General features: G+C 40.4%; 1 protein-coding gene across 2 annotated transcripts in view; it reads left to right on the plus strand.

The window, feature by feature from the left end:
- The window catches only part of SORCS2 (sortilin related VPS10 domain containing receptor 2), a 1,283,650-nt gene that overhangs the window by 1,221,171 nt on the left and 46,385 nt on the right, over positions 1–16,094 (plus strand). For both annotated transcript variants that reach the window (XM_077477839.1, XM_077477840.1), the window contains exon 23: positions 13,723–13,848. In XM_077477839.1, the coding sequence (XP_077333965.1) occupies positions 13,723–13,848 (126 nt within the window). The remainder of the gene's footprint in view (positions 1–13,722; positions 13,849–16,094) is intronic.

Here is a 16,094-nt window from a genome sequence, read left to right on the forward strand (position 1 = left end):
TCCACTGTTGACATGACAAATGTGGGGATATTTGTGTAATATGCCCACTATCTAAGTTGAATGGAGGATGGAAAATAATAGAAGTAGAGAATGCAACAAATGTATGGGGGGTTTTCTTGTTTTGTTTTTTTATTGGTTGAACTAGATATATATAACTATGTTATGTGATCAACAAATTTGTACCTGTTTTGAGTATCATGTTGTTTTAAAGGAGAAGCAGGACCAAAGCTCATTTGGCAATCCTTCTCCTGGGGACAACAAACGTGCATTTAGTTCTACACTCCTGTGACCTGTATTCAGCTGACAGCGGGCTACAGCCCACTGTTAGCTGATGTCATTCAGGTGTTCCAGGCTCTGGAGAGCTGCATCTACCTAGATGAATATGAATGTTTTTTTTTTGTTTTTTTTCATATCACACACTTTGCTTTTAAGAAAAATGTATAAACGTATTCAATATTATATACAATATTGGTGTGTAATGAGTACCTAAAAAGCCCCACTTTTGGTATCATGACAATTAAAATTTTATAAAGGCAGTTGGTACCTTCCTTATAAGGGTTTAAACCTCTCCTAATGGTCGTATAGTTTAACATACTGTGGGTATAGAAAAGAATCACCCCACTTTAAAATAATACCATTGTGTTGCTTTGCAGCCTGTAATGAATACAGACACAGTTTTTGTTTTATCCAACTGTATTTACTAGTGCAACATATTAACACCCAAGTGAAAGATATAGCACCAACATGTCAGAATTTTTTTTATAATAAATAAAAAACAGAATCACTGAGTTGAATAAAGGATCACCTCCTTGCATAGTTACATAGTTACATAGTAGGTGAGGCTGAAAAAAGACACAAGTTCATCCTATGTGTGTGATTATATGTCAGCATACAAATTGAAACTCCTAAGGTTTGATCTCATATTATATGGTTTTGTTAATTCTAAGCCCTTGTACACACGGTTGGAGATTCCGACGGAATGTGTCCGATCAGAGCGTTTTGTCGGATATTCCGACTGTGTGTGGTCTGCATCGGACTGTTTCCGTCGGAATATCCGTCGGACCAAATTTTCCAACTTGCCGGAAATATTTTCCGACAAAATGCTCCGATCGGACATACTCCGATCATGTGTAGAGAATTCTGATCGGACAAAGTGCCACGCATGCTCAGATCAAATTCCTACATCAAAGCTGTTGGCTACTAGCCTGAACGTAGTCCCATCGTAACCAAATTATGTCATCACATTCTGAAAGATCGGATTTTCTGACAACTTTGTCCGACCGTGTGTATGCAACAGTTTCGGACAAGATCCGACGGATTTGGTTGTCGGAATCTCTGACCGTGTGTACAAGGGCTAAGGGAAAAACTCAGCAGAAAAACTGATAACATGTATGAGGCTTCAGTATTTCATTGTATATCCCTGTATGTTGCGGTCGTTTAGGTGCTTATCTAATCGTTTTTTGAAACTATCGATGCTCCACGCAGAGACCACCGCCTGTTGAAGGGAATTCCACATTCTTGCCGCTCTTACAGTAAAGAACCCTCTACGTAGTTTAAGGTTAAACCTCTTTTCTTCTAATTTTAGTGAGTGGCAACGTGTCTGGTTAAACTCCCTTCCGTGAAAAAGTTTTATCCCTATTGTGGGGTCACCAGTATGGTATTTATAAATTTAAATCATATCCCCTCTCAATCGTCTCTTCGCCAGAGAGAATAAGTTCAGTGCTCACAACCTTTCCTCATAACTAATATTTCCCAGATCCTTTATTACCTTGTTGCCCTTCTTTGTACTTGCTCCATTTCCAGTACATCCTTCCTGAGGACGGATGCCCAGAACTGGACAGAATACTCCAGGTGCGGCCGGACCAGAGTCTTGTAGAGTGGGAGAATTATCACTTTATCCCTCGGGGTGAACCATTGCCCAACCCTAGTTGGGATATGTCTCTGCTAACTTTTGCAATATTTGTCCACTCATCGTTTTCAGAACTGCTCAAGTTCAGTTAAATTTGATGGTGACTGTTTGTGGACTGCAGTCTTCAAGTCATTCCACCGATTTTTAATGTGGTTTAAGTCTGTGCTACTTAGTTACATAGTTAATCAGGTTGAAAAAAGACACAAGTCCACCCGGTTCAACCTTAAAAACAATAAATAAATAAAATAAAAAATATCGTACAATCCAATATACCCAATTTTATACCCACAGTTGATCCAGAGGAAGGCAAAAAAAAACAGCAGAGCAGGCTCCAATTTGCTACAGCAGGGGAAAACAATTCCTTCCTGATCCCCCAAGAGGATTTTCCCTGGATCAACTTTACCTATAAATGTTAGTACCCAGTTATATTATGTACATTCAGGAAAGTATCCAGGCCTTTCTTAAAGCAATCTACTGAGCAGGCCAGAATCCCCCCTGGCGGGAGTCTATATTTTCACAGCTCTTAGCCCTTGTACTCACGGTCGGACATTCCGACAACAAAATCCGTCGGATTTTGTCCGACGGATTTTGTCCGAAACTGGGGTTGCATACACACGGTTGGACAAAGTTGTCGGAAAATACGGTCGTACGTAACGTGATGACGTTATTTCATTATGACGGGACTACGTTCAGGCTAGCAGCCAATAGCTTTGGTCTAGGAATTTGATCTGAGCATGTGTGGCCCTTTGTCCGATTGGAATTCTCTACACACAATCAGACAAAGTCCGATCGGATCATGTTGTCGGAAAGTTTTATAGCCCAGCTCTAAAACTTTGTCAGTCGGATATTCTGATGGAAACAGTCCGATGGAGCCCACACACAGTCAGATTATCCGACAACACGGTCCGATCGGACATTTTCCGTCGGAATGTCTGACCGTGTGCACAAGGGCTAACTGTGAAGAAACCTTTCCGTATTTAAAGATGAATAAAATCTCTTTTCCGCTAGACTAGACCATGCAAGGACTTTCACCTTTTTTTCCTTCAACCACTGTGTGGTAAATTTTTGCTGTGTGTTTTGGGTCATTGTCATGTTGGAAGGTAAACCTTCTTCCCATTGACAACTTTGTGGCAGAGGGCAGCGGATTTTCCTCAAGAGTTTGATGGTTGCCCCATCCATTTTTCTTCCATCCTGACAAGTGCTCTGCTGCAGTGAAACACCCCCATAACAGGATATGATCACCTCCATGCTCTATTGTAGAAATGGTGTTGTTTTGATGGTGAACCATATTGGTGCATTTGAGGTTATCAGATGAGGCTAAAATGTAATTATTTGGCCTCAACACCAAACAAAATGTCTGTCTGGCGGAAATCCAATACAGCTCACCATCCAAATAACAGCATTCCTACAGTAAATCATGGAGATGGTAATATCAGGGAAGGATTATTACCCCATCAGATTATTTTGTGCTGTCCATGTCCCATTGGGGAGATTTCTATTCACTTGTCCTGGAGACACAACAGGAAATCAGAGGAAACCTCCCAATGTGAGAGGAATTTTTATCTTAGAGTTGTCACCAGAACATGTGTCATCGCTTGCTCTGGTGACAATAATTTGGGATTTCCCATCACTTTTAGTTGCTGTGACAGTGGTCACCAGAACTGATAGGAGAGAGTGAATCTTCTCAGTGGGGACACAGACAGCAACACATCTAACCCTTTTCTACTATATCCTAAAAAAAAAATATATATATATATATATATATATATATATATATATATATATATATATATATATATATATATATATATATATACATATATATATATATATATATATATATACATATATATATATATATATATTTAGCTCTACATAAACTTTAAATAATGTGACCCTATTTCCTTTAGATGCACTTCTAATTGTGAGAGAAAAAAACATCCCAAAGGAGTCATTTGTTCTTCCACGCCCTTCAAAACTGAAACAAGTTGGGCTGGAGTTAGACTTTAAAGGCTAAGTTCACATTTTTCAGAAAATAGCCTATGCAGTCAAGGTGGCTCATTAGGTGTTAAACAACTATATAGCTTTGTTCCTAAGACAAACAAATCGTTGGTTTTCACTCCTGTAATGGTGAGAGTAAACCTCCAGTGGTTTTCATGTCCTAGCAACAAGGCAGGGCAAAAATATTGTTAAGTGGGAATTTTTTCAAACCAGGCATCCAGGGAGCCCAAATGGCCTATAGGTAAATGAGAATATAATTTGCGAACAAACATTTTTTTTTAATACCTACTGGGACCCCTTCACTGCATAGTCTATTTTCTGGAATTGGGAGACTTAGCCTTTAAAGCCTAACTCAAGCCATACTTTTTTCGTTTTCTGTAGAGTGTGGAAGAACTAACATTTTTTATCAGGTTAATAATTTTGTTAGCGTCCCCATTGGGATGATTTTCCCTCACTAATCCATTTTATGGAAAATGTGAATCTAGCCTTTAAGCATAAATGAACCTAATGACCCCTACACATGAGCACCACACATGAGGAATATATAGTATACGTCAGGGCACAGGAAGGCGTTAAATCCCAGCTATGTGACGTCCTTCAGCTTGTTTTGCTCATATTGATTTGATCAGTTGCTCAGGGATTGCTGACAGTGCATGAAATCACTCTAGCTGCGTTTGAAGGCATCTGGGAATACAAGAACTGCATGGCCTCGGTTTATGAATGTTTCAAGGCAGATTCATTTAATCGTCCAAATTGTACATCACAGGCTTTAGCTAAACACTCAGACAAATGTAAGTGAATCAGGCCAGTCACTGGTGTTACAGTAAATTTGACACATGTTTGAAAACAGTCAATTGTAAAGGTGAAAATTACCTGTCATAAAGAGATTCAATTAAATTATTATTCATATATAAATGGTTCTAAAAAGGAACCCTAGTCTAAACTAAAACGTTTCTATACATTTTAATGACAGCTGCTGACAATTCTACATATACACTGAAGGCTTCTTAAGCAAACACCCAGAATAACATTTTGTCTGTGCCAACTTTGCTTTAAAATCACTAGAAGCTTTGCTGTGGCTGTTCCAAATACACCCATTGGTAGCTATGACATGATAAGAAGTATTAGCAAGGCCAGATTTACCATTAGGCACTATAGTCCTGTGGCTACATGTGACAGGTGGGTGGGGGGGGGGGGGGGGGGCAGCGTTTCCGCCTCTACAGTTATCCATTCTTTTTTCACCATTAGTAGAGAGGAACAAACTTCTGCATAGTTTGATCAGTTGTAGTTCTGCCAAACTTTTGAAAAATGTGCAAATCTTTGAGATTCGCGTTTCCAAAACTGAGGTCCAATTAAAGTCATTGAAAATTAGAACCAGGCTCAAAAATATTGCAGAACGGGAAATTATATACATTAGGGCAGAATGGTTTGGGAAGCTCCTAGCAGACCTGCCTGTTGAGAAGACGGGGCCATAAAGACAGCTTGGGCCATTTCCTTTAAAAACGTCTTCTAGGGATACTAGGATAGAAGGGTAGGACCTGGTGTTATTGGCAGACACACTAAGGGTGCTCATGTAAGTGCAGGAGAAAATACAGGGTGGAAACAGCCTTTAATTTCTCTCCAAGAAGATTTTAGAAAAATCACCAAAGATTTTACGGAAATTTGGATGAAAATTAGACCATTAGAATCTGTGAAATTCAGTCTAAATTTTAAGTTGAACTCCAACCTTGCTTCAGTCTTCTACAGTTGTGCAGGCTCCTTTTCCATACTAAAACTGCTTACTCTAATTTCACTGCACACTATGAGCTTCCCACAGTCAATGGGAATGCCAGAGTAGGTTGATACAACTTAGTTGGTCAAATGCAGGTGAAAAGGAGGACAACTGCAAGCCAAATAGACCGGCCAGTGAACTTAGAAGGATCTCAGATGTTCCCTGTGGGAGCAGTGAGCCTTGTCTTGAGCTCAGCCTCACTCTCTTCTTAAGTCACACCACTAATTTGTGGACGTAAATCAGGGAGAAGGAAGGACTTAGCTCCATCTCATGGTCCTGTGGGTGAAATGGAGGTTAATATGCCACCCAGCAGCATTAGAATCAAATAAAGGGTTATTAGAGGTACTCGAATGCTAGGTTCCCACACATTGAATGCAGAAGTACTAGGTTCCCACACTTTGTTATTATTATTATTATTATGGCCTCACTAATGTACACAACATTTAAAAATGCACTTATAAGAACAGCTTTTACTGAATTGCAAATATTGCAAAGGAAAATTGTTTTTTCTATTCATGTGTTATTAAATCTTGTCTGGAATATGTTGTCAGTAAATCAAAAAAATGTATGCTGTCTCACAGCTAGGTTGCTGATCCTTTTAAACTGAAAACTAGAAAATTAGTAAAAAAAGTTGCAATAGCACCCAATCACAATTCAATTTTCAGGTTATGAAAAAAAGCAACCCTTTTGCATCTAGAGGCCTAGATTTCCAGACCATCTATATAATATGTGTCGGTTAATTTGACAATAACCCAATGACTAATTTGCCTACCTACATATGTTTAAAGGAAATATTAGTATTTTATTTGATACTAACTTTTCAAATTAAATTCTAATTGAATTGCTCAGATTTTTATTATAGCTTGACAAGTGTACTTTTTTTTTTCCAAAATTCAGTTTAAATGCAACTGTATTTAAACCTTTATAGCAGCATTAAACCCAAAAGCAGACATTTATTATGTCAGCTTACCAATTCCTAAATGTGATGGCTGTATTAGCTTTTTAGGCTTTCTTTCTTCTATTTTCATCTGGTGATCCAGCCAGTAAATCTGTTGTTTTTGAACAGAACCCTCTTTTGCAGTTACAGGGAGGACACAGATCATTTAACAGGGGTGGGGTGCTTAAAATGATCAGCTTTTATTTATGTAAAATCTTTATCCCAAATCAAAAAAAAAAATTTGCTGTAACTGATTATAAAGTATTAGCTGGATTTCAGCTACAATTTATTTGTGTATTTAATAGACATGTGCATACGTTTTAGTCCGAATGCATTTTCATCCAAATTTCAGGTATTTTCGGTTTCGTTTTGACAAACGATAACGAAAGTGCAGAGTCCGAAAAACGAAAAAGATCCGACAAAATAAAAATAAATAAATGCTTTATTTTCGTTTTTGTTGTTACAACAGTTCAGTATTGAATAGGAGATTCGACGTGACTCTGACAATAACAATCTGTGTCTATAGAACCTGTGGTCGAATGTGCCTAACCTTACCTCTATTAGTCCAAGATTATATAGAGAAAATATTTGACAGAGAGAAAAGATTTGACAGAGAGAAAAGATTCTAAAGTGCTAAGTTTAAAGGCTAATATGCAAGTTACTGTCCTAAAAAGTATCTGGGGACCTGGGTCCTGCCCCAGGGGACATGTATCAATGCAAAAAAAAGTTTTAAAAACTGCAGTTTCTTCGGGAGCAGTGATTTTAATAATGATTAAAGTGAATCAATAAAAGTGTAATATTCCTTTAAATTTCGTACCTGGGGGGGGGGGGTGTCTATAGTATGCCTGTGAAGGGGCGCATGTTTCCCGTGCTTAGAACTGTCCCTGCACAAAGTGCCATTTCTGCAGGAAAAAAAGTCCTTTAAAATGATGCTATAATGAATTGTCGGCTCCCGTAATACAGAGAACACTCGTTGAAAGTCATTGATAAAAAAGTGTGGGGTTCCCCCAAATTCAATTACCAGGCCCTTCAGGTCTGGTATAGATATTAAGGGGAACCCCGCGTCAAATGTAAAAAAAAAATTGACGTGGGGTCCCCCTAAAAATCCATACCAGACCCTTTATCCAAGCACGCAACCTGGCAGGCCGCAGGAAAAGAGGGGGGACGAGAGAGCGCCCCCCCTCCTGAACCTGAGAGGAGACACTGCGGGTTCCCGGTGGCCTGACGTTTCTTATATGCGGAGGGCGGGGCCACCCGTCACCTGACCCCGCCCCCTCTGACGCGATGGGGTCACCCACACGTCACTGGGGAAGCCCGGGTTTCCCCTTGCGTCAGAGGGGGCGGGGTCAGGTGACGGGTGGCAGTGTCTGCTCTGTGGACAGAAGATTCTTAATATCCATACCAGACCTGAAGGGCCTGGTAATTGAATTTGGGGGGTTTGGGGGAACCCCACGCTTTTTTTTTTTTTTATCAATGACTTTCAATGAGTTTTCTCTGTATTACGGGAGGCGACAATGAAATGGCAGAAATGGTACTTTGTGCAGGGACAGTTCTAAGCACAGGAAACATGCGCCCCTTCACAGGCATACTATAGACACCCCCCAGGTATGAAATTTAAAGGAATATTACACTTTTATTGTTTCCCTTTAATCATTATTAAAATCACTGCTCCCGAAAAAAAAAAAACTCCCGTCCATTTTTACAACTTTTTTTTGCATTGATACATGTCCCCTGGGGCAGGACCCAGGTCCCCAAACACTTTTTAGGACAGTAACTTGCATATTAGCCTTTAAAATTAGCACTTTAGATTTTGAACATTGGAGTCCCATAGACATTAATAGAGTTTTAAAGTTCACACGAAGTATGCTATATACTAGCTCCGTCGAATCTTCTTTATACATTCGACAGACACCATAAGCCTTCAAAGACAGATTCGACCGTAATTCATGTGGATTTTTGGACGAATGCAATTTTTGAACGAGAAACTAAATAAATAAAAACGAATTTTGGTAGTAACTAAATGAATTTATTTTTCGGACGAAAACGATATTCCGAAACAAAATATTTTACTCTGCACATGTCTAGTATTTAACCCCTTCATGCCTAAGCCTTTTTCTGACATTTGATGCTTACAAATTCAAATCCGTATTTTTTGCTAGAAAATACATAGAACCCCCAAACATTACATATATATTTTTTAGCAGAGACCCTAGAGAATAAAATGGCGATCGTTGCAATATTTTATGTCACACTGTATTTGCGCAGCAGTCTTTCAAATGCAATTTTTTTTAAAGAAATACACTTTCATGAATTAAAAAAAATTAAAATAGTAAAATTAGCCCAATTTTTTGTCTAACGTGAAAGACGATATTACGCTGAGTAAAAAGATGCCTAACATGACATGCTTTAAATATGCACACACTTGAAGACAAACTACGGTACTTAAAAATTGCCATAGGTGAGGCTTTTAATTTTTTTTTACAGGTTACCAGTTTAGAGTTACAGAGGAGGTCTTGTGTTAGAATGATTGCTCTCGCTCTAATGATCGTGGCGACACCTCACATGTGTGGTTTGAACACTGTTTACATTTGCGGGCGCGACTTACATATGTGTTCATTTCTGTGCGCGAGTACTGAGGGATGGGGCACTATAATTTTTTTTTTTCACTGTCCCTTTAAAAAAATATATGTCTGATCACTTTTATTGCTGTCACAAGAAATGTAAATATCACTTGTGACAGTAATAGGAAGTGACAGGTAGTCTTTATGGAGGGATCGGGGGTCTATAAGACCCCAAATCCCTCCCTTGCACATAAAAGTTGTAATTTTTTTTTTAATTTGGCACCTTTAAGGCTCCAGTTAACCAGAAGTGATGTCATGACATCGTTTCCGGGTTACTAGATCAGAGACCCGAACAAAGCCGATTGCAGCTTCATTCGGGTCTCCGGACAGCTGGTGGACGTGTCGGCTGGTCGCTCAGGCCCCCAGTGGGATGGGAGAGGGCGGGCGAAACGCTGAAGGCGGCCAGAAGGGGGGGACGTCCCCTCCCACTGCTGGGGATAACAGCCGAGCAGCTTCTTAGCCGCATCCGTTGTTTCCACAAGAAAGCCGATTGCCGGCTCTAAAAAACAGTACAGCCCCTTTAAGCCGAAGGCTGCATATTTGTGTTACGTGAAGGGGTTAAATCTGCTAGTACCTGTGACACTCCCCTCCCCCCAGACTGACAATGCTGCTGTCCAAATCAGTCCCCTGTGATCCTTTATCTAGATTGGTGTCTATATAATACAGGAGGTGTGTTACTGACCAGATCACCAGGGGAAAACAGAGTAAAAAAAGCCTAAAAAACAAACAAACAAATGCAGTCACCACATTTAATCATTGATAAACTGTATTATATTACATTTTTGGTTCTGGGTTTAGTACCACTTTCAACTTTTATTATTATTAACATAGCTCCCAACTGTCCCTGATTTCGAGGGACTGTCCCTGATTTGGAGCAATGTCCCTCTGTCCCTCATTCCTCCTCAATTGTCCCTCATTTTGGTCTGATCTATAGAGATGAATATAAAATGCACTCTTTATCTATCAAAAAGTGTTTTCCAGTGCTAAACCTTTCATCTGATTTCTAAATTGCTGCATTTGTAAATACCAAAAGCCAATATAAGGGAATGATAGTGGTAAAAAAAAGCATTTGTTGGTTTTACCAATCTTGTTTTTTGTACAAAGCTCCTTTAAGGGGGCGTGGCAAAGGGCGTGTCCTATGCCTGCATACTTTTGCTGATAGGTGTCCCTCATTCCCATCTCCAAAATTTGGGCGGTATGTTATTAATGTTTTGGAAATGCACAGACTTCTTCGTAAGGCGTATGTTTTTCAACAAAGGAATCAACGTAGGAAGAAATACTCCGGTAGCTGTCATTGTCCTGCACAGTTGCTGACATACAAAGCCATGTGATCACCTAATAACTGACACGGTGATCATGTGACTCCTAACCATGCTGTTTAGTTCTCGATGGATAGCCAGATGGACAGAATTCAGAGAATGAGCATCAAGCTCATTCCAAAACAGAAAGTAGCTTAATGTTCCCTTTTCATTAAACATCACCCAAGGAAATGTTAGTCTACAGAATACAGGAGTTAAAAAAGAGATCTGGTCACTAAAGGCTACAACTCCAACTTTGTGCCCATTTTTTTACCACCTTTAAAGAATCAGCCATATACTATATGAATTGGTTCTACCCCAGGAAAATAGTAGCTTGATTTATATGCAGAGATGTCCTCCTTGGCAGAACTGCGCCCAAATACTGGCAGAATAAATGTTTATCTGGGAATGAGATTAAGAAATATATACAGCTCGCTTATCCAGAATGTGAATTACAGATCACTTCTTATTATTGTCAAAAGATAAATAGTGTGAGATCCTGTCCAAAGCCAAGATCTCAGTGTAGCAGACTACATCCCGCTCTGGAAATCTTATATCACCCTGCTGTCCGCTTGGCTTAACTACGAATGTCGGGCCTGCCTCAGACACATGCCTGATTAAGAGTCGATTTATGGTCATTTCTTCTTGGCAGCTTTTTCATCCAAACTATACAGAAATGTTATTTATGTAAACGCATATCGACAATAAAAAAGGACAGTGGAAGTTAAAGAGCAGCATCATTTACAAAATAAACACCCCTGAACTTATTTAATAAGGGGAAAATGATGAAGGCCATTAAAGGAACAGTACCCATTCTCTGTCTGATTTCCTAGATCCTGCTTTATTGACTGTGTGTGTGGTTGATATGCAGTCATGGAGAACATAACACAGGCTGCGTTTACTCCTCTATTAGCTCAGACATATCCAGAAATCTCTGCTTTTGTTGGTGTCTACCTAGTAGAGGAGCCTGTGTTCCATCAGACTTGGTAATCTGTCAGAATTTGTAACAGAAGTGACCTTTCATCACCGCCATCTTGCTACACCTGCACTCTTCCACAGTAAGGATACACTGAGAATGGGGCAAGAGTTTTGCGTTTCACACTTATTTTTAACAGTAAACGGAGCTTATATAGTGAAATAAAGGATTTCGAAATCTGTCTGACTGTTTACATGTTGAATTATTACTGTGGAGGAGTGCAGGGTGTAGCAAGATGGCGGCGGGGGAACATCACTTCTGCTCCAAATTCTGATGGGTCGCCTAATCTGACGGAATACATGCAGAGGACTGAAGTAAAGGTAAAAATGCAGCTAGGAAAAGGGCATTAGTTAAAGCCTATCTCTAGCCAGATTTTTATTTTTGAGTTTGATACAGTGCAGGAAGGGTTAAAATTACTGTTTGGTGTTTCATTCTTCAATTTCTGATTGGATGCAGTCACTGTTTGGACAATAACTTTCCACCCGGCTTGATCATTTTACAAATTTAATTTTGTGAAGCTGGGTGATTGTCAGAACCTGGATCACCTGCTGGTGGCACTGTGGTTCCCAGAGCGGAAGGTTGTTGTTGCGGTGTCCACCAGTAGGTGTCTCCCAGCAGTCAGCAGATCCCAGTAATTAGTCTCCACTTGGTGCTAGCTGCTGGGAGGTTATTTAGTCTCTTCTTTACTAATTCACTTCACTATAGTGTTTTTCTCTGCTTGCCAGATGCTGCTTGCTTTTTGTCCTCATTTTGTACATACTTTTTAACGTTAGCGTGGTAGGTATCTTGACTTTGGGTTATGTTTCATTAGCACCTTCATGTTTGCTGTGTTCTCTGTTTGCTAATGTTTCACCTGTGGCGGTTGGTGGTATATTTTTTGGTGGGGAAACAAACAATCCACCTGCCGCTACTCTCCCCCCCACACCCCGGGCGATTGGGTCACAGGCACATCACTCCCACCCTGGTCGGTCGTCCACTTGCCACGCACTTACCCAGGCAGGTAAGGTCGCAGGCAGTGCTTCCTGCGGGCGGCGGCTTCACCCTGAATCTCCTCCTCCTTGGCTTTGGCAGCTTGCCCTGCCTCTCCTTCCCTCCGCCTCCTCCTCAGCTGCCAATAGGATTGTTTCTCCTCTCAGCCAATCGGGTGCCAGGAGGATTATCAGGAAGACAATAGTGAATATTAATTTCCTATTGTCACACAACTGGGTGGGCTTGGGGCGCAATCCTCTGAACCCAATTAGAGCCTCGGGCTTTAATCACAAGCTTCTAAGAAAAAAAAACCCCATTGGAATCCATGCATCCAGCACTCTGCATGTAGATTAGGGGGGCGGCACCTCTGCACCCCATATGGACAGGCCGCCACAGTGTTTTACTGTTAATAAACTTGCTTAAAGCATATATAGTCTGGTTTACAGTTTCCTAAGTGTGGCTACGCAGATCTGCCCATCCCTGCTGCTGATTCCTGGCAGTGGTACTTAAAGGGCCAACTATGGCTAACATTTTAGCCAATTCCTAACATTTTAGGCCATAATTTAAGCTGCCTAAGGCTGCCCATAGATGGCTCTTTTTTTTTGTTCAGTTAGCCACTGATCGAAAAGGAAACAACTAATTCAGCCATCAACATAAGCAAGGCAAATGCAGGAATCCTCCCCACTGTACTATATACTATAGCACTCCTCCACTGTAAGAATACATTAAACAATGCTGTAGCCACTAACTGAATAAAACATTTTCCAATATTCCCGATCAACATCTATTGAGCAGAAACACCATGGATAGATTGGAATTCGACTGGCCCATGCTGATCCAACTGAATTACAATCCATCTATGACCAGGTTAAGCTAAGTAAACAGTCACATTACTAAGCAAAGAGTCTTCTTTAGTAGCTCATCCCTATAGTTTTACCCATGCCTACTCTACTTGACATGAAGTTCCAGGAAATCTCTTATATAGGCATACATATGACAATAGAAACCTTAAAAAGGACCTAACCCTTCCCCAGTCTATCCAAAAAAAATAAAATGTTTTGTCTGGAGTTGGACTTTAAGCACACTGCTTTTCCTTGCATGAGCAAATCGCAAGTTCACCTTAAAGGAGATTTGTTGTTCCTAAATATTTATTTGCTTGACAGACTGATATTGTTCTGTTGGGAATGTATGCTGTATGATTATCCAATACTCATGGAACATTTTCTTGGAATATTTACAGGAAACTAACATTCCAGAACAAAGTCTTGTGACTGTTGTAAAACCGGGACTGCCAACAACGGCTGATTTGTATCTCCTGCCTTCTACAAGCCAACCAAAGAGGAAGAGGAGCATTCCTAATGACAAGGTATATTGCAGAAATGTAAAATAAATCACTTCAAAAGGAAATTAAAACATTTTTACATTTTTGTTTGTTTAAAATGGTATATATCGACAAATGTTTGTTTTATAACCTTTTATGATATTTATAGTTGGTATTATATATTTATATGAAGGCAGCAATACGGCATTTGCTTTTCAGATGTATACCTGTAATCAGAAAACTAGAAACCTTTCTTTTGCAGCAAAAAATAAGTCAGTTTTTGAGATTTGCATATGTGTGAGCACAGAAAAAAAGACAAGTAACGCCAATGATACGAGGGGTCTTCAAAAAGTTTCCGCACTTTAATATTTTTGTTGGAAACTGTGAGGGCAGGAGGAGTAGTACGTAGTCGTGTCTAGGGATGGGCAAGCGGCCCGAGAATAAGTTTGGATGTTCTGTGAACACTGAACAATATGCGGTATTCGGGGGAAATTCAAAAGCTGCCAGAACACCGTTAAAGTCTATGGGACATTAACATGAAAAATCAAAAGTGCTAATTTTAAAGGCTTATATGCAAGTTAGTGTCATAAAAAGTGTTTGAGGACCTGGGTCCTGCCCCATGGGATGTTTATCAATGCAAAAAAAAGTTTTAAAAACTGCAGTTTTTTCGGAAGCTGTGATTTTAATCATGCTTAAAGTGAAACAATAAAAGTGAAATATTCCTTTAAATTTCATACCTGGGGGTGTCTATAGTATGCCTGTAAAGTGGCATATTTTTCCCATGTTTAGAATAGTCCCTGCACAAAATGACATTTCTAAAGGAAAAAAAGTAGTTTAAAACTACTTGCGGCTGTAATGAATTATCGGTCCCAGCAATACACATAAAAGTAATTGAAGAAAACGGCATGGGATCCCCCCAGTCCATTACAAGGCCCTTTGGGTCTGGTATGAAGGGGAACCCCGAACCAAAATGACCCTTCAGGTCTGGTATGGATATTAAGGGGAACCCTGCACCAATTTTTTTTGAAATGGCGTAGGGGTCCCCCTCAAAATCCATACCAGACCCTTCAGGTCTGGTATGGATTTTAAGGGGAACCCCGTGTCAAAATGTAAAAAAAAATGGCGTGGGGGTCGCACCAAAAAGCCATTCAAGACCCTTACCTGAGCACGGAACCTGGCAGGCCGCAGGGAAAGAGGGGGACAAGAGAGTGAATCTACCAGGCCACATGCCCTCAACATGGGGAGGGTGCTTTGGGGTAGCCCCCCAAAGCACCTTGTCCCTATGTTGATGCCTAAAACTTGATACCTAAACTTATGAGACCTGAGCATGGAAAAAGAGGCAGGATAGAAAGAGACTCATAGCCATTCTTTTAGGAAGTGACAAGTTATGGGTATGCCCACCACTGCCACCAGTGGCGTAGCTAGCACATCTGGCACTTGAGGGGTAGCACATCTTGCACCCCCAGGAAAAATGGTATGTGGCAATATAGCGGTGCCATGCCAAAACTGTGGGTGTGGTCAGATTGCATCAACAGTGGGAGGGGCTTAAGGGCTATATGCATATGCTTTAATAACTGTGGCACAAGTGAGAATGTAGCAGACAGTACAAACCTCAGCATACTAATTTTAATAAAATAAAACTGTTGCATATCCTTTACTACACACAGCTAACCTTAAAGTGATATTAAAGTTTTTTGTTTTTTTCTTATTAATAATAAACATGTTATACTTACCTGCTCTGTTGTAGTGGTTTTGTACAGAGCAGCTTGGATCCTCCTCTTTTCGGGTCCATCACTGACATCCCTGGCCCCTCCCTCTTTCTGGGTGCCCCCACAGCAAGCAGCTTGCTATGAAGCACCCAAGCTGGTGCGCTCCCGAGCCATGGCTCTGTGAGTCCATCCAGTAGCTCCCCCTGCTGCCAAAAGCCAATCAGGACTGTGAGTCCCCGGACAGCCAAGGCTCTTGTGGACATCGCTGGAGTGAAAGAGGACTTAGGTAAGTATTAGGTGGGGCTGGGGGGGGGGGGTCTGCTGCAAACAGAAGTTTTTTTACCTTCATGGATAGAATACATGAAGAGTAAAATCCTTATGCCTTTACAACCACTTTAACAAAGAATGTGCCCCACTTAGAATGCAGTAGTCAGGAGTAAGAAATGTAAAACACAGTGAAGGGATTTTATCAAAACTGAGCTTGTTCAGCTTTAAGATGAAAGCTATGAGCTGACTGGTTGCCATGCACAGCTGCTCCAAATTCTGTCTGCTCTAGTTTTGATAAATTCCCATAAGGCAGTG

The sequence above is a fragment of the Lithobates pipiens genome, unplaced genomic scaffold (assembly GCF_037356315.1).
Source record: "Lithobates pipiens isolate NorthernLeopardFrog02 unplaced genomic scaffold, aLitPip1_a1.2 Scaffold_13, whole genome shotgun sequence".
NCBI classification, from domain to species: Eukaryota; Metazoa; Chordata; class Amphibia; order Anura; family Ranidae; genus Lithobates; species Lithobates pipiens.